General features: G+C 35.1%; 1 protein-coding gene across 1 annotated transcript; it reads right to left on the bottom strand.

Moving 5' to 3' along the window:
• Positions 1-3070: 3070 nt before the first annotated feature.
• On the bottom strand, positions 3071-7564 carry LOC130630120 (uncharacterized). Its single transcript, XM_057443517.1, has one exon. It carries the CDS (start codon positions 7562-7564, stop codon positions 3071-3073), a length of 4494 nt encoding a protein of 1497 aa, XP_057299500.1.
• Positions 7565-20602: the final 13038 nt, after the last annotated feature.

The raw sequence follows: 20602 nt of genomic DNA, 5'->3' as shown, positions 1-20602 counted from the left end.
ACTCAGAAGAAAAAAGGATCGAAAGGAGACAAAAATTTCAAACCATCAATTCCAAACTAAAATCACAGTCGTAGGGGCATCATGTTTCCTCCGTCGGCATGTTGAGGCTTGGTCAAAATGGAGCCTCGTGATTGGTCTAATACGTGTAAGCGATCAAAACAAAGCCTTTAAAAAGGGGGTCTGTCATGGATCCAAAATAAAGCTGCTGGGCAGCGGGAATTTTCCGAATGCCTCGCTACTTTCGACGCCATGTTGCCCAAAGACAGACAAAATACGGCTATTATAACGAAGACTAGTCGTTAGCCCGTGGAAAAATCCACGGGTTCGCCCGTCCTTTTTTTACCGTATTGCGTGCGTCTCGCTACTGGCGCAGCTAAGCTACCATTTTGCGTGACAGACGGACAGACGTATACGGGTATTATAATATAGATAGCCGGGAAACCCGGCGTCGAAACGCCGGGTTAAGCGATCAGGAAGTATGTAGAATAAAAAAAACTTACCTTACATAAAACAGGCCTTTAATGTCTCAGGTAGTAACTCATTTTTGATGTTATCTACAAAAAAAAAGGAACAGATCAACACTTATGCAAATACAAAATTGATAGGTTCAGGCTTGCTGGTCCCCCGAACATTTATGATGTTCGTATTAGCTGCTTCCCACAGGGGTATCAGTTTAGCCAAAAGGTTATCCAAAGAATAAAGTATTGGATAATCTTTAACCTCATTGTAGCCAGCTTTGAACCAAAATATTAAGAATTTAACATTACAACTGTACAATTTTAGAGAGAACGGTAATCATGAAGCAATTTAATGGTTAAATGAAGCTATGTGCAAACATATACAAAGGTACTCATGTAAAGGGGGCAAAATGAAGAATACAATGGCTGGCTAATAGTAAATAAATAAAAAACTCTCTATATTATGAAAAAAGCGAACTAAAATAACTATAACCGTACTATAACTGTACTATAATAACAACTTAACGGTATAAAAAAAAAAATACGCTAATAGGCAGCAAACAGAGTTTCTTAATTTTTGACAAAAGTTTTTTTAAGTATCAATTTTTAAATAAATTATAAATATTAAAAATATCGATACTAACTATGCATCAGGACTATATACAAACACTATTACTTTATCTGCAAAATATTGATGATAGTGGCATATTAATGACTAAAACTAAATACTGAGAAAATTGACTTTAATGCGAAACTAAGAAAAAGCAGGCAAAACTGGGAAAATTATGGAACTATAAATGGAACTATGAAAGGAACCATAAAATAATCAAAGACAAATAAAATTGAAACGCGAGTAATATCGACCACTGACACACAGGGGAGTGAAATATTTGAAAATCAATTAAAGGATTTAAAGTATATATCAAAGTGGGTACCGATTAACGGTATTCCACCTTGATGGAACACACCCCCTGTTGTATCAGGATCGATTTCGCCCCTTCTTCGTGAGTAGGTTGCCCAGGCCGCTCCCGCCAGCGGAAGCCCTCGCGGTCCCTGCCCCCGAGGCGACGCCACACAAGGTATGACGCCCTTGACCTGGGCCCTGGGTTTCTTCTACGATACCGTAGGTATGCTTTGTAAGAAAGATCCTAAAATACGGAAAAGAATATACTATATAAAACTCAACATAAATATAAAAATATAAGACTCAATTTTTTCAATGCAACAATGTGATGAGAATATGTAGAGAATTAGAACTTATAGACGATGGTAATAAAAGTGGACCTTACATTACTAAGGTTTTCTTGACTTGATGCAGCTGTTGTTGTCGTTGTTGCTGTTGTTGTTGTTGTTGTTGTTGCAAATGTTGCTGTTGTAACTGCTGTTGCTAGTGATTCTGTTACTGATGTTGTACTTGCTGTTGTTGTTGTTGTTGATTCGCCTGCAGACGATACTCCTGCTGAAGCAGCAGTGTTTTCACTTAAAAACTTTTCAAATCGTGACATTTTTAGTTTGCCTAAAAATAAATTACTATTTAAATAAAGTTGCATAAATATAAGGAAGATGTAATTTGCACAACTGAATATACATGTACAGTTACATAAATATTGATTGCCTTAAGTAAAGGGAGACAATATACAAAAAAAATACCCATAAAGGGGGATTTTCACGAAGCGAATTGAACGACGAATTGTATCTGAGCATGCGCAGTTTTGATTTTGCATCGAAATATTCGCTTCGCTGAAAAGTAGAAACAGTTCCTACGTTTTCGCGGCTAAAGGTTTCGCTGCTAGTTTTTGACCAATCAGAACGCGGTTAACTAATGTAAACAATGAGTTTGGCCCCTAATTTATTTTGTTGTGAAAATTAAAAAGCGAGTTCGCCATTCAATTCGCTTTGTGAAAATCCCCCTTAAGGCAACCCTGGCTTTCAGTTTGCAAACTTTAACTGGACTTTAAAAAAGTGAATTTAGTAGAATAAAGTTCTTTAAGTTAGAAAGGGCTACAAAGTTTTAATTTTATTCACCCTTAAATGAAATTATGTTTATATAATTGTGAGCTCGAAAAATTTGTTTATTTATAAATCCAGCTAAAATTGACGTAACGGGGTGCACCTCGAGAAGGTAAGCCATTGGATTTCGCACCCCACCTATGAGAGAAGAAAAACATACATTTGCACAATAAAATATGACGCAAACTCTCACAGGCAGTGGACAACAATATTTTACAGTGTAGGAGATAGAGGTTCTTTTAAAAGAATATACAATTTAGTTTAGCAACACCGCGTGCGACAACTGTGTGCCACAAAGATCAAGTAGACGCGGCACTTGTTCAGGCGTAAACACACACTTTAATCATTGAAGTTGAGAAACTATCTCCGATTAAAGCTAGAGACAGAACATGCTAACACTGTCAACACACCTATTAAGGCATGAGAACACCTGAAACCCATCATATAATGGTCACGTAGGCAATACACAACTTTGATAAGCACCAAATCAAAATTGTAAGTTGCTTATTAAAATTATGTGATTGCAGGGTTAATGTTACAGGCAACATAACACTAACCAATACTTGAAATCTTAGTGTTGCATAAAAGCGAAACATGAAAAATTATAATACTTGTGGAAAAACAATATTTTTTGTAAAACACCTATCTCCTACATAACCTTGCTTAAAAGTATTAACAACCTGTACTTTAACTGCTTGAAATGACCGAGCACGTGAAAATGCAACATAAAGTTGGCCATGACTAAAGCAAGGTCTACGTAAAAATATACCAACTTTCTCAAAAGTTTGGCCTTGACTTTTATTTATAGTCAATGCGTAAGACAATCTTAAAGGAAACTGGGTGCGTTTAATTTGAAAGGGTAGATTTGTATCATTTGGACAGAGGGACACTCTCGGAATTAACACACGATCACCTCTACGAATACCGGTAAGAATTTCACAATCGATAACATTTGCACGCAGATTACGAACCATTAACCTTGTACCATTACAAAGACCGTCTTTAAGGGACAGATTTCCCAACAACATTACAACAGATCCAACTTTGACATTTAATTGGTGTGGTGGCATACCACTTGGAGTTAAGGAATTAATAAACTCCATGGGATATAAATCAATTTCTTCTTGATCATCCGAAACAACAGAGTCGATACTGTAATATGTACGGGTATCACCAGGAATTTGATTCAAAATTTGTTCATTTATTTCCAACGCTTCTTCGTTTGTTGGGGTTAAGATGACACAACGTGAAAATTCCACGTCATCTAATTCACTAAAGATAGAAGTAACGATATTTTCATTAGGTTGCAGAACACATTCATGGGGAATTTCAATACAACCTTGATTTGGATCATCTGGTTTTTGTGGCACCCGACCACTACCAAGGTTTAAAAGAAATTCAGCAAAGACTTGCTCTCCTTCTCCAGCTCTCATGTTCGTGTGGAGGTGGAAAATTCGAGTCAAGTGCCAGAGTTCTGAGCTTTTCAAACAAACTTCTACAATTTGTGCAGGTCCGGCTCTTCTGACAACAGGGAGTACTTGACGGAAATCTCCTCCCAGAAGAATAACTTTACCTGCAAAGGGAATTTCACTATTACATATATCCCTAAACATTCTGTCAATAGCTTCCAAAGCATATTTAGGTATCATGCTGGCTTCATCAAATATAATGATGACCTGTCTTCTTAAAAATGCTGCATGATCACTATTGGGTTTGATATTACATGTACAGCCGTCTAAAACAGGGACTGGTAACTTGAAAAGAGAGTGGACAGTCTTACCATTCTGCAATAATGTGGCAGCAATACCTGTCCAGGCACAAGTAGCAACACACAGATTTCTCGCAATAACTTCCTTAATAATATAATTATATGTAAAAGTTTTACCTGTGCCACCTGGCCCATCTAGGAAGAAAATATTGGCAACATTAATGTTACTATTGGTGACGGCATTTATAATAGAATCAGCTACATGAACCTGCTTAGCATTTAACAAAGGCCTGATATTTACAGCCTCCTGCCTCATTTCTTCAGCATTTGGCAAATCATCAAGCAAAGCTTCCTGTAAAGCAGGAAGACCAAAATCAGTAAGACGCTTACCAAATTGCTGAATAACCCCTTTAATTTTACCTAGCACCATTTGTTCTGCCTGTACTTCAGGGTGGTGACGTAAGTAATCCTCCATCATAGCAGCACGAAAGGTTTCCCACAATTCATGTGGGTTATTCGGTTCACCGTGAATCAATATAAAAGAAAACGCTTTTCTCATTTTAGATGGAGAAGCATATTCCACTAACTCGTTCATGGTGCGAATCCAAAGATTATCATCAGCTAACAATCCTCGTGCTAAGCATGCATCCCTAAAAGAAGCATAAATATTTTCTTCGAAATGTCTTAAGTCGTCAAAAGACGTAGCACCAGGGACATGCAATAGAAGGACGCGCAAAAAATACCTTTCACCTTCGCGGATACTGGCATTATACATTCTACTTACTATCTTTTCAGCACCGCGTTGCCTAACTACCCACCGTTTTTGTTGTTGTGTATTCCGAAAAACAAAGTGGTAAGGTATTTCAGTGTAAAAAAGTCGTTGCGCATGCTGGTCCTGCTGATTTAATTGAAACCAGGCTGTTAACATCGTCTTAGAATTTTCAGCCCTGTCAGCAGCAACAGCCTCGTTGCCTTCCCTAAAAAACACTTGTTGGTGATTTGGAAGGTGAACAGGAAGTCTTATGATGGAATGACTCTGAGTATGCATAGGAAATTCACAGAGACGCCAAGTTGCTTCAGGTGCAGACACATATCTGGCATCTAAGAATGTTGTTACTTCATCATGATCGATCCGCTCATTGATTTCTATGTGTGCAGTATCATAACCTTTGTAAATATATTTATACAAATACTTAACACTTTTAATTGACACACACGCTTCCAAGTTTATATGTGCCATATATTTTTTACATAGGAAAGGGTTATAAGGCACAACCCACCTATTATCAACATCTAAGTTTCGAATTCTTACCGTTCTTCCATTATCAGGGCGATGGTACATGGGATAACCATCAACATTTATAACAGTTCCGTCATTAAACTGCTTAGGAAAATGCTTAGTACACTCACCCTCTTTCATGCACGGAGATGTATTATTAAGGTGGCCACATGGCCCATGGATCATACATGACTTTATTATATCATGCAATTCAGCATCTTGGTTTTGATCCGGAATCTGTGCACAAATTAATAAGTCAATATCATCAGCATTTCGTAATTTAAACTCATTGTGTAGATGTAAAAGCATATGAACATGCGGTAAACCTCTTTTTTGAAATTCAATAACATCTACATGTGCACACAGAACACCCAATACACCGTCTTTTAAATCTTTTTTCAAAGCTAGTAATTTTAATTTAAAAACCCTTGCAACCAAATCCGGTCTATCAGAAGCAGATTGACCAGGTAACAAATTAGTAACAATTTCTGGCCATTTTGGATTGCAAGTAAAAGTCAAGAACAAATCTGGCTTACCCTTCTTTGAAACCAATGCCATTGCATCAAGGTACAACTGATGCATGTTACGGGGTGAGCCAGAAAAGGTGGAAGGCAAGACAACAACATTACCTGCTTGTAAGTTACGTTGATCTGCAGCATTTTGGAGGTAATCCAGAAGTCCTTGGTAGGACTCTGCTCGAAGCTGGTTTTGATTTCGGCGAATAAATGCAAGCCGTTGGCCTTCAACTTTAACATATGCATCTACTAAAAATTGCTGAAACAATTTGCCTGCTAGATGAAGGGCAGAAAATTCTCGCCTAATAGCAATGCGGTAAATATAATATTCCAACTGGGTTAGCCTATTTCTAACTCCAGTTGCATGCTCCCTGACATGGGCCATATTTGGGTCCCAACCCGGCTCACCACGTGGAAATAAAATGGGATACATCATAGGATCAATATTGCATGATATATGAGGGATTTGCCGCAAAGGTTGATTACGTGGATAAACAACAATATCTCTTGCAGCAGGAGGTGCTCCATCATTACCAACAAAGATGGCAGCAACTTCCTGATGCAAGGGTGCATTATACCTTCTGCGATCATTACCCTCGCGCATTACCATACTTACAACAGAAGGCTGTCTGTTTTCCGCAGCTGCTCTGGCTGTTTCTTCACGTTCCACTTCAGCCATATTTCTATAAGCTGCAGCATATGAAGAATCCCTGTTAAGAACATCTTGAATTATCTGCATTGTTTCGCGATTACAATGAGCATGTGTTGGATTCTCAATACGCATGTTTAAGGCAGCTGCAGCTTCTACAATATACAATTGGCTAAAATTAGGTACTTCATTCTGAGCAGGTAATAAAGCACCATACCTGTGAAATAATTGACCACATATTCTAAAACAGGGGGGTCCACGACCTGGTGGTGGTCGAATGTTTGCTGACAAAGAAGCAAAACTAAATGCATTATTGTATACTCTGATATGCTTACGAAACTGTTTAGCTTGGGCAGAGTCGTTGCTTAACAATTCACGTATTTCAGCAGGAAATTGTAATATAGCAGGCAGGGCCACTTTGCCATTGTGACAACACTTAAAATGATTTTCATTATTAAATTTAATAGCTCGACAATGCTCACACACAATAGTAAACTCACCTGCAGAATGTGTAGGAGGCAAAACATTGTTAATTCTAGCTAAATTTAAGAAACGTTGAACCCTAGCTCGATGACGCAATAATTCTGCCCTACGTCTTACTGCTGCTTGCTGGGGTAATTCATTTTCTCTATTCGCACGTTGACGTTGTGCATCTACCTGTTGGCGAGCATTTGCGTCTTCTACGTTTTCAGCTGCTCGTCTTGCGTTTTGGCGTAGAGCATCTGCTGCTCTACGCTGTTGGGCCTGTTCTAAAGTTTCATTGGGTCTCTGTTCCCTGTGACGTTGAGCATCAACTCTTCGCCGCGCAGCAACAACATCCAAATCATTATGTAAGCGGGGAATTGCATAATTATGATCACCATTCACAACAGCGTTTTCATGGGGAACATTATTTGCATAGTTATGTTCCAATAAAATATCTTGATTTTCTGGAGGAACATTCATGTTAACCCTGGCCAACTTAAAACGAAATTAAAAATTGACAGCAAAGAAATTGTCCCCCTAGCTAGCTAGGTAGCTATAGTTTATGTAACAAAAATGCAAAGAAACAAATAAATGAAGAAAAAGTATATCCTAAGAATGCAAAAAGTTTTTCCAGAAGTATAAAAAACTTGCCTCCTAGCTAGCTAAAAATGCAAAGAAACAAAGAAAGGACTGAAAAGAATATTCTAAGAATACAAAAAGTCTTCTTCAGAAGTATAAAAAAGCAAGAAACGATGCAAATTATAGTAAAGAAACTTTCCTTGACACCTTGCTCAGTCTTCTTGCTAATCTTCAGTCCGTTCATTTCTGTCCGCTGGAGCGCGAGATGTTTGCAACGCTGGAAACGGACAGCAACCCGGGGCAAAGTTTATAGGAACAATAGAGTCTGTGTAATAAGGCTCGTTGATTGGTTGGTCGTGGAAACTGTGAAACACGCCAAGAGCGGGAAAATAAAATAAAATCTTCCCCACAGTGCGGAAACAGTGCGTATCTTCTTCTTTCGTGCGTAATTTACAAAATTTCGTGTTTCCGTTACGGGACGCATCTTTCGCGGACAGACAGACAAAATACGGCTATTATTAAAGAGACTAGTCGTTAACCCATAAAAAATCCACAGCGTCACCCGTCCTTTATATGTCACATATTTCGTATTTCCGTCGCGGATACACAGACAGACGACGACTATTATTAAGGAGACTAGCCGGGAAACCTGGCGTCAAAACGCGCGGGTAAGCCACAAGTCAAGTTGTGCCCCGGCGTTACCACTCTGTGGAGCGCTTAATAAGAGCCGTAAACTGTGCCATGCAATCAAGTGAAGCACCTTAGTACAGATATACAGTATTTGTGAATCAAGTGAAGCGCATACACCATTATAGCGTTGCGACTGTAACATATTTCTCAAAAAATAACTTTCCCGCAGCGATAGCTGAAATAAAAACAGAGTTAACAAAGCCTTGTTACTCCATCACAGCAAAATAATCGTTCATTATTATTTTATTTTTCGGAATCAGATTTTGTGAAAGTTAAAAAATGAATCGTGACACCAGGCTGATTGCTTAGTACAGTTAAACAGTGTTGTGCAGGCGTATAAAGATAATACCCTTTAAAAATACTTTCTTGCTGATTCTGTTTATAAAAACACAAGAAACAGTCCAACAGCGTTAAGCGGGGTTAACCCTTTAGTACCAATAAACTGCGTTGCACATGCACATGGGCATAACAACCCTTAACAATAAAATAATCTGTTGTTAACAACGGGCTAACTGCTTGGTACAGTTAAACAGAGTTGAACAGGCGTATAGGCGTAATACCCTTTTCCAAAAACCTTCATTGCAACTTCGGTTTAAATAAAAACACAGGAAACAGCCTGTCGTTACCCGTACAGCTAAAACAATCGCTCAGCCATTTTATTAGCCGAAAATGTTTTCAGGAAAATCAAAAAGATAACATTTAGCATAAGAATTATTGCCTAAGATTATTGTTGTAGCCAGACTGAATTTTTATAATTTCGCGTTTAAGATCTCTACGTGGCTAACAAACGTGACAATCAATTAATTGGGCTTTCAACCTGATAATCTGAAAATTACATTATTTTAGTTTGTTTCGGTACAGCCGAAATCCATTATCTTTTCAATCATCCCTGTAAAGGGGACAATACAGAAGTTCTCCAGTGGCTTCTTATTATTTGGAGAAAACCCTTTATTCATTAACATCTCTGTCTTAAAAAGCTAGTTATATCTGCATTGCGATTTAGTAACTGCTATTCTCTTAACTAAAGAATTACTGACTATCTATACTACACCGCAAGCACATACCTCTCATTGTCAGTGGACATAACACTACCCGTGGAACCTTCTGTGACATCAACAAGGAATCTGCAAACAGACAAAAAAGGTGCTGATAAGAAGTGTTATTATGGGTTTATTAATGGTTAAGAAAAAAGAAAACTAAGTCATAGATATAAACCTCCCACTCTGGGAAGTGATTGTTAGCAGATCAGTTACAGATCTATAGAAAGAAAAAGTAGAAATCATAGAGCGAATGTTTTTTGCTAACTGTGACCTTAACACGCACTTAAAAATGCATACGTCTCATTGCAAATCTGCTTAATGTCTTCTGTAGCGCTTTCTATAACATCAAGTAGGGATCTGCAAAAAAGTATCAAAATTAATCAAGGAGTATTAATTACTGCAAAAGCTTAAATAAATATTAACTAAATTTTAACTTAAGCCCATTTATTTAAAAGTTACCGAAATTTCTACTCCATGGTAACAAGAAAAAAAATTCAAATTTTATTATACTTAAACTACCATTGCATTAGAAACATTTCCACGCAATCAATTCCTGATTATTAAAAATAAGTAAAAACACGTTGCATTCGAACGCAAGGTTTAATCATGCATGTTGTCATCACTGTGATTAGGAGAGTTACATCTAAGAAAGATTTAGGCATCCATCTAAATCAAGCAAAAATGCGTAGGTTAAAGAGGGACCACTCATTGAACATGTAACGTATAAAAAAATCTGCTAAAGCAATTAGATAATAAAAAATCTAAAATAGGTGCCATAAATTAATCACATACCCATGACTTTCTACTACAATTGGAAACGCCACATCGAAATCTAAACTGTAAACAAAGTAAAATTAGCATCTTGTAGGAAAAAAATATATATATATTTAAAAAACGTTATACCACCTCTAAGTAGTTATTAAGTCAGCTTTACACAACAAACCACAAATAAACTATAATTGTGAGGAACAGTTTTTAGATTTAAAGTTGCGTAACATATAAGCAGTATTACAAGTATTGAAAGAAGCTTACCATGTTTTTTCTTTATTTTCTACTTGAAAATCAATCGCTGATTCTCTTGAACATTGTACCTGCAACAAAAAGGACTTAGTATAGTGATAAAGAAGACATAAATTTTTTAACATGGAACAACAAACATTAAAGTCGTTTATGCATTTTTGAAAACCTAATTAAACATTTTCTACTAAAAGAAGTGGTTCCTCGTCCTCATCTTCACTGTCCTCACCGCAAATTAACAAATGCTCCAACTAAAGAAATGTTTCAACGTTTACTTTATTTTGAGGACTGCCCCAGATATTCACTGCAGCACAAAATATAACTGGAATACATACTTCATCATCCTCTGTTGTCCCATATATTTTTGCTAACAGTAGCTTTTCACATCCACGTAAGTTGCTATCAGCATACTAAAATACAGTAACTTATTAATGTGAGCTCAGCATATTTAATAATTCGAATAACATCAGAAAAAATAAGATTTAATAAATGATCAATCATGATCATATCTTAATTTTATGAATCCAATAATAGCATCAATGTTTTTCATCTGAGGAATCAATGTAGCCAACTTTCATGGCAAGGCAGTATATAAACAGAGGAGAGACTACAGAGAAAAAAAGCCAAGCAAATGCACTATTTGATACCGCTTCCTTTACAAAAACTACAAGAAGTCAATATCAACGACTACACATTCTTTTATAAGAACCAGTCTTTAAATAACATTAGGCTCAGAAAGGCCAAATTTTAAGAAACTTTAGCAGGCTGAGAAAGATCTCTAGCATTATGAAACTTGCACATATAACAGAAAAGGTAAGTAAAAACATAGCAAATGTCGTTCATATATATCAAACCATAGTCCAAATCTGGAAAAAGCCTTGTAAACCAAAGATTTTTCAGGGTCAAATAAAGAAAATTCAAGAAACATTTAAGACTCAAATTATCAACGTTTTAAGAAACTCTAGGCTCAATCAAATGCTTGTATTGCAAACTTGCACTTGCTTATCGCACAAATAGCGTGAATTTTTTGAAGATACGCTCTTTTTCTTACAAAGGAATACTCTGGCTAAAGCCTCTTTGATGTAATGATTAATTTTAGAATATCTAAAAGTTCTAAAAACGTTAAATCTAGACAACCATTAAAATGGTCTTATTCTTTGACTTTCCTTGTACTGTTGATTTCTGAAAGTGATTTTTTAGAAAATGTAAAAAGTGGATCACTGTTAACTAAAACTGTAATATTCTTGCATTTTAAGTAAAAGTTCTGTTAATAATTCTGTGCTCATTACTTTAGACATTGTTGAACACACTACTATATATGTAATAACAGGCAGAGCTGAGTTGGTGAGTTGGGTAGTCGTGAATTGGGATTACTTAATGTTGCATATTTGATATTTGCAAACCGATCAATTTCGGATTAGGAAAATTCAGGGGCATATAAACATGTACATTTTTATTCAAATAGTTACTGTCCTGTCAAGATATTCTTGCATTTTAAGTAAAAGTTCTGTTAATAATTCTGTGCTCATTACTTTAGACATTGTTGAACACACTACTATATATGTAATAACTGGCAGAGCTGAGTTGGTGAGTTGGGTAGTCGTGAATTGGTGAGTTAGTGAGTTGCACAATTTGCCGATGCCGACACCGGATGAATTGTTTTAAAGTTCCGAATCTGTTCTCTGTTGCACACTTTCCCTCGCGGAATTTTACATTTAAAAATATAGAATGCTGAATTTTATTTCAATTTCAGGCTAAGGAATGAATGAAGCATTGGACGCTGTTTGTACGAAGTGAACGATTGTCATTTCGGTCAAGTTGGATGAATTTTGAATAAATGTTAATTTAAAAACAAAAAAAAATCGTGTGTAAATTTACTGCTCATTAAAATTTAATACACCATAATTTTTAGTCTAAACCGATTTTCTTTCATCCATGGTTTCCGAACTTTTTCTTACGAAATCATAATAGGCACGATAAATGTATAACCTCCTTTATTTTAAAACAGTGTAGGTAAATAATAATGAAGAAATGCCAAATAAAAATAATTGTAATTCATAATTCAAAATAATTGGGATTCAGGCCAGTTATAGTTTAGCGTAATTATTTAGAAGCCAAAAAGCACCCGCCGTAATTAAATAAACATGTTTATCATAGGAAATAATCAGCATAAAATAATTGTGAAGAATTTATTACAGTTAAGTTAATTCCACAAATCAAAGCCAATTAGCATAATCAAATCTGCTACAAAGCTTAGCAAAACATATAAAACTCGCGCCGCAGTATTTATTAAAACATTTTCGTATTTTGTAAATTTAAAGATATTTTAGTGTCTAGGGCAAGTACAAAAAACATCTAATTCATTAGGTCCACGACGCGGCTAACCTACCGTTTCGCCATGCACGGAGATAACATATATTTCCGTAACTGACAAGACGGAAGTTTTTTTCACATGAGGGCGCATTCGTCGTCATGTGAAGGGCAAAAATTCTCATGTGAATTGCGTATTTACATGGGGGTGCAAGAAATTTACATAAAGGCACATGGGAAAAATGCCGCTGATCACCGATTTGGCAGTGAAAAATTGAAAAGATATATAAATTTACTATTTCTAAATTAGGGCTACAGTATGAAAATGTTGACGTGTAGCATATTGCACACTAAAAATTTCTATGTTATCCAGGCACGTAAATATTAATTCTTAAATTAAGGTCTATAGTAAAGAAACTTTCCTTGACACCTTGCTCAGTCTTCTTGCTAATCTTCAGTCCGTTCATTTCTGTCCGCTGGAGCGCGAGATGTTTGCAACGCTGGAAACGGACAGCAACCCGGGGCAAAGTTTATAGGAACAATAGAGTCTGTGTAATAAGGCTCGTTGATTGGTTGGTCGTGGAAACTGTGAAACACGCCAAGAGCGGGAAAATAAAATAAAATCTTCCCCACAGTGCGGAAACAGTGCGTATCTTCTTCTTTCGTGCGTAATTTACAAAATTTCGTGTTTCCGTTACGGGACGCATCTTTCGCGGACAGACAGACAAAATACGGCTATTATTAAAGAGACTAGTCGTTAACCCATAAAAAATCCACAGCGTCACCCGTCCTTTATATGTCACATATTTCGTATTTCCGTCGCGGATACACAGACAGACGACGACTATTATTAAGGAGACTAGCCGGGAAACCTGGCGTCAAAACGCGCGGGTAAGCCACAAGTCAAGTTGTGCCCCGGCGTTACCACTCTGTGGAGCGCTTAATAAGAGCCGTAAACTGTGCCATGCAATCAAGTGAAGCACCTTAGTACAGATATACAGTATTTGTGAATCAAGTGAAGCGCATACACCATTATAGCGTTGCGACTGTAACATATTTCTCAAAAAATAACTTTCCCGCAGCGATAGCTGAAATAAAAACAGAGTTAACAAAGCCTTGTTACTCCATCACAGCAAAATAATCGTTCATTATTATTTTATTTTTCGGAATCAGATTTTGTGAAAGTTAAAAAATGAATCGTGACACCAGGCTGATTGCTTAGTACAGTTAAACAGTGTTGTGCAGGCGTATAAAGATAATACCCTTTAAAAATACTTTCTTGCTGATTCTGTTTATAAAAACACAAGAAACAGTCCAACAGCGTTAAGCGGGGTTAACCCTTTAGTACCAATAAACTGCGTTGCACATGCACATGGGCATAACAACCCTTAACAATAAAATAATCTGTTGTTAACAACGGGCTAACTGCTTGGTACAGTTAAACAGAGTTGAACAGGCGTATAGGCGTAATACCCTTTTCCAAAAACCTTCATTGCAACTTCGGTTTAAATAAAAACACAGGAAACAGCCTGTCGTTACCCGTACAGCTAAAACAATCGCTCAGCCATTTTATTAGCCGAAAATGTTTTCAGGAAAATCAAAAAGATAACATTTAGCATAAGAATTATTGCCTAAGATTATTGTTGTAGCCAGACTGAATTTTTATAATTTCGCGTTTAAGATCTCTACGTGGCTAACAAACGTGACAATCAATTAATTGGGCTTTCAACCTGATAATCTGAAAATTACATTATTTTAGTTTGTTTCGGTACAGCCGAAATCCATTATCTTTTCAATCATCCCTGTAAAGGGGACAATACAGAAGTTCTCCAGTGGCTTCTTATTATTTGGAGAAAACCCTTTATTCATTAACATCTCTGTCTTAAAAAGCTAGTTATATCTGCATTGCGATTTAGTAACTGCTATTCTCTTAACTAAAGAATTACTGACTATCTATACTACACCGCAAGCACATACCTCTCATTGTCAGTGGACATAACACTACCCGTGGAACCTTCTGTGACATCAACAAGGAATCTGCAAACAGACAAAAAAGGTGCTGATAAGAAGTGTTATTATGGGTTTATTAATGGTTAAGAAAAAAGAAAACTAAGTCATAGATATAAACCTCCCACTCTGGGAAGTGATTGTTAGCAGATCAGTTACAGATCTATAGAAAGAAAAAGTAGAAATCATAGAGCGAATGTTTTTTGCTAACTGTGACCTTAACACGCACTTAAAAATGCATACGTCTCATTGCAAATCTGCTTAATGTCTTCTGTAGCGCTTTCTATAACATCAAGTAGGGATCTGCAAAAAAGTATCAAAATTAATCAAGGAGTATTAATTACTGCAAAAGCTTAAATAAATATTAACTAAATTTTAACTTAAGCCCATTTATTTAAAAGTTACCGAAATTTCTACTCCATGGTAACAAGAAAAAAAATTCAAATTTTATTATACTTAAACTACCATTGCATTAGAAACATTTCCACGCAATCAATTCCTGATTATTAAAAATAAGTAAAAACACGTTGCATTCGAACGCAAGGTTTAATCATGCATGTTGTCATCACTGTGATTAGGAGAGTTACATCTAAGAAAGATTTAGGCATCCATCTAAATCAAGCAAAAATGCGTAGGTTAAAGAGGGACCACTCATTGAACATGTAACGTATAAAAAAATCTGCTAAAGCAATTAGATAATAAAAAATCTAAAATAGGTGCCATAAATTAATCACATACCCATGACTTTCTACTACAATTGGAAACGCCACATCGAAATCTAAACTGTAAACAAAGTAAAATTAGCATCTTGTAGGAAAAAAATATATATATATTTAAAAAACGTTATACCACCTCTAAGTAGTTATTAAGTCAGCTTTACACAACAAACCACAAATAAACTATAATTGTGAGGAACAGTTTTTAGATTTAAAGTTGCGTAACATATAAGCAGTATTACAAGTATTGAAAGAAGCTTACCATGTTTTTTCTTTATTTTCTACTTGAAAATCAATCGCTGATTCTCTTGAACATTGTACCTGCAACAAAAAGGACTTAGTATAGTGATAAAGAAGACATAAATTTTTTAACATGGAACAACAAACATTAAAGTCGTTTATGCATTTTTGAAAACCTAATTAAACATTTTCTACTAAAAGAAGTGGTTCCTCGTCCTCATCTTCACTGTCCTCACCGCAAATTAACAAATGCTCCAACTAAAGAAATGTTTCAACGTTTACTTTATTTTGAGGACTGCCCCAGATATTCACTGCAGCACAAAATATAACTGGAATACATACTTCATCATCCTCTGTTGTCCCATATATTTTTGCTAACAGTAGCTTTTCACATCCACGTAAGTTGCTATCAGCATACTAAAATACAGTAACTTATTAATGTGAGCTCAGCATATTTAATAATTCGAATAACATCAGAAAAAATAAGATTTAATAAATGATCAATCATGATCATATCTTAATTTTATGAATCCAATAATAGCATCAATGTTTTTCATCTGAGGAATCAATGTAGCCAACTTTCATGGCAAGGCAGTATATAAACAGAGGAGAGACTACAGAGAAAAAAAGCCAAGCAAATGCACTATTTGATACCGCTTCCTTTACCAAAACTACAAGAAGTCAATATCAACGACTACACATTCTTTTATAAGAACCAGTCTTTAAATAACATTAGGCTCAGAAAGGCCAAATTTTAAGAAACTTTAGCAGGCTGAGAAAGATCTCTAGCATTATGAAACTTGCACATATAACAGAAAAGGTAAGTAAAAACATAGCAAATGTCGTTCATATATATCAAACCATAGTCCAAATCTGGAAAAAGCCTTGTAAACCAAAGATTTTTCAGGGTCAAATAAAGAAAATTCAAGAAACATTTAAGACTCAAATTATCAACGTTTTAAGAAACTCTAGGCTCAATCAAATGCTTGTATTGCAAACTTGCACTTGCTTATCGCACAAATAGCGTGAATTTTTTGAAGATACGCTCTTTTTCTTTCAAAGGAATACTCTGGCTAAAGCCTCTTTGATGTAATGATTAATTTTAGAATATCTAAAAGTTCTAAAAACGTTAAATCTAGACAACCATTAAAATGGTCTTATTCTTTGACTTTCCTTGTACTGTTGATTTCTGAAAGTGATTTTTTAGAAAATGTAAAAAGTGGATCACTGTTGACTAAAACTGTAATTATAATAACCTATGATAATATAATAAAACAATGCTATGAGCTACTAGGGTGTTATGTAAATGGAGGAGATGACAATATTTCCAGGGTTTTTTTAGGAAACAAGTAGTAAGAACATATGGCTTCAGAGGCCCAAAACTTTAGAACATGTTGAGAGCATTTAAGGCTTTAGCAATACCAAAGAGTACTAAAATTCTCAAACTTGAAAAATAAGAGAAAACGTAAGAAACAGTTTAAGAACATTTTTTAATGCTTAAAATTTGAAAAACTTAATAACATTTAAGGCTTCCTTTAAGTTGAGTGTATTCTTATAAAAAAAAACGTGTACATTTTTTTGATTTTGATGTTCAGGGCACAGAAGGAGAGGTTAGCTAAACGTTGGATTTTTGAATTTTTTGAATTGTGAGTCATCCCTTGAGAAACTAAAGTTACTGAGAATGTTGTAAAAAAGGATATTTAATGTTATCCGATCTTCGTAAAAACAATTGACATCTGATGAGCGCCCCTTGGTAATTGAACCTTGATGTTTCTTATAAAAATAATTCTTGAAATAAATTCCTCAAAGCTTACCTCCTACTTAAAAACAAGTTGGTTAAAGAGCTTTAAAGTTGTCTAGGAATCTTTTTATTTTATTTTTAAAAATTTTATCTGTTCTCAAGATTTTGGACTTAGAAGTTCCACTAATTATGCGAAATTATGACATCATCTACCAGATGCTAAAAAGAAATTGGTGTTATCAATGATATTCATAATAACTAAATACTAACAGTCATTTCAATATACTCCAAATATTAACCTAATTGGCTGAAAACAGATATACATCATATATGTCTTGATGACACAATATAACCCCGTCGTCTGGGAGATGATGTCATGCATAATTAGTGGAACTTATAAGTCAAAAATCTTAAAAACTAAATAAACATTTTCAAAAAAATAAATAGATTCCTTGTAAAGTTGTCTAAACTTTACAAGCTCTTTCATATGAAATCAACTAGTTTTCTAGTGGGAGATAAGCTTTAACTAAGGGATTACTTAATGTTGCATATTTGATATTTGCAAACCGATCAATTTCGGATTAGGAAAATTCAGGGGCATATAAACATTTTTATTCAAATTGTTACTGTCCTGTCAAGATATTCTTGCATTTTAAGTAAAACTCCTGTTAATAATTCTGTGCTCATTACTTTAGACATTGTTAAACACACTACTATATATGTAATAACTGGCAGAGCTGAGTTGGTGAGTTGGGTAGTCGTGAATTGGTGAGTTAGTGAGTTGCACAATTTGCCGATGCCGACACCGGATGAATTGTTTTAAAGTTCCGAATCTGTTCTCTGTTGCACACTTTCCCTCGCAGAATTTTACATTTAAAAATATAGAATGCTGAATTTTATGTCAATTTCAAGCTAAGGAATGAATGAAGCATTGGACGCTGTTTGTACGAAGTGAACGATTGTCATTTCGGTCAAGTTGCATGAATATTGAATAAATGTTAATTTAAAAACAAAAAAATCGTGTGTAAATTTACTGCTCATTAAAATTTAATACACCATATTTTTTAGTCTAAACCGATTTTCTTTCATCCGTGGTTTCCGAACTTTTTCTTACGAAATCATAATAGGCACGATAAATGCATAACCTCCTTTATTTTAAAACAGTGTAGGTAAATAATAATGAAGAAATGCCAAATAAAAATAATTGTAATTCATAATTCAAAATAACTGGGATTCAGGCCAGTTATAGTTTAGCGAAATTATTTAGAAGCCAAAAAGCACCCGCCGTAATTAAATAAACATGTTTATCATAGGAAATAATCAGCATAGAATAATTGTGATTATGATAATTGGCTTTGATTTGTGGAATTAACTTAACTGTAATTAATTGTTCACGCTTATCAAAACATATAAAACTCGCGCCGCAGTATTTATTAAAACATTTCCGTATTTTGTAAATTTAAAGATATTTTAGTGTCTAGGGCAAGTACAGAAAACATCTAATTCATTAGGTCCACGACGCGGCTAACCTACCGTTTCGCCATGCACGGAGATAACATATATTTCCGTAACTGACAAGACGGAAGTTTTTTTTCACATGAGGGCGCATTCGTCGTCATGTGAAGGGCAAAAATTCTCATGTGAATTGCGTATTCACATGGGGGTGCAAGAAATTTACATGAAGGCACATGGGAAAAATGCCTCTGATCACCGATTTGGCAGTGAAAAATTGAAAAGATATATAAATTTACTATTTCTAAATTAGGGCTACAGTATGAAAATGTTGACGTGCAGCATATTACACACTAAAAATTGGTTCTATGTTATCCAGGCACGTAAATATTAATTCTTAAATTAAGGTCTGTTTTGCGTTATTAGCATTCTCTTTACATGTATTTTCTCTTTGCACTGATAATTTGTTGACCAAAATACCTAACAGATTTTACGTGCTAAAATGACAAGACTGCAGCAGTAACCCGGATTTGTCTTTAAAGATCTTAAGGTGTTAAAAATTTTCAGAACGAAGGTTTAAAAACAACATGTTCGCGCAAAAGATATGATACCTTATTCCATGAAATTAACGAATGGTGAAATTAACGCAGTTTTTTAAAATTCGCGTTAATTTAATGACCGTTAATTAAATGCAGTGTTAATTTAAAGCCGCGTAATTTCATGACTCGTTAATTATAATACGGTAATTTAGTGACATTTTTGTAAGATATAAAAGCCTAAAAAACATAAAAATACTTTTTTTTTTCTTTTTTTTTTACTATTTTCTCCTCATTGGACGGATAGCTCAATCTTTTTCTCCTTTTTAGCAATCTTTTTAAAATATCTTTCGTATCATCTTTATACTCTGATCAAAGTGGAAATTAACTGAAAGAACAAAATTTTAAAATTCTGAACATTGTACTTACAAACAACAAAAGCTTTTATTTCGATTTCCAAACCCCCTTGTAATAAAGGAGACCGCTTTACTACCGAGGATTCGACTGTTGCCGTAATTTTTGATTCGTGTGATGTCGCATACCAAATATATCTGCTGATCTCCCGGATAAATATTACCAACGACACACACTGCTAAACGACCCGGTAGTTTTGTATATCCGGCTACTGCATTTGAACTAGATCATTTGTTTAACATATGATTTCCAAGTTGTTCTGCGCACATGAAAGCCCCTTAATCCAAAAAAAATGTAATCGAATCGTCTTCACAGGCTTGACAGACTCATGAAAAGCATCTACAAGTTTTTCCAAACTGAAAAAAGGTCGTAACATCATCACCGTTGATTGGATTGCTGCTAGGAAAACAGAAACATTAAAAAGCGGCAAAGAAATAAATAGCCAGATCAACATGGACCCATTTTTGTAAAATTACTAGTTCATATCTTCAAGAAAAATACTTACTGTTAAAATATGTTTTTCCCACTCGTATATTTTTTTCTCTTCTTTTTCAAATTCGCGTTAATTAAATGCATTTTTGTAAACACAACCTTGGTCAAACGCGTTAATTAAATGCGTTCTTTAAAATAATTTTATTGAACAGCGTTAATTTCATAAGCGTTAATTTAATTCGTGTTAATTTCTTGACGCGTTAATTTCATGGAATAAGGTAATCATAAAATACAACACGCCGTACATGTTACGATAATCATAATTTATACAAGGACGTTATCCT

Source organism: Hydractinia symbiolongicarpus, chromosome 2, assembly GCF_029227915.1.
Source record: "Hydractinia symbiolongicarpus strain clone_291-10 chromosome 2, HSymV2.1, whole genome shotgun sequence".
Classification (NCBI taxonomy): domain Eukaryota; kingdom Metazoa; phylum Cnidaria; class Hydrozoa; order Anthoathecata; family Hydractiniidae; genus Hydractinia; species Hydractinia symbiolongicarpus.
The sequence above is the reverse complement of the archived record's forward strand: the minus strand, read 5'-3'. Positions and strand labels throughout refer to the sequence as shown.

What these genes read in the sequence shown, in the direction of transcription:
- LOC130630120 (XM_057443517.1), bottom strand. Translation starts at nt 7,564, where the DNA reads ATGAATGTTCCTCCAGAAAATCAAGATATTTTATTGGAACATAACTAT.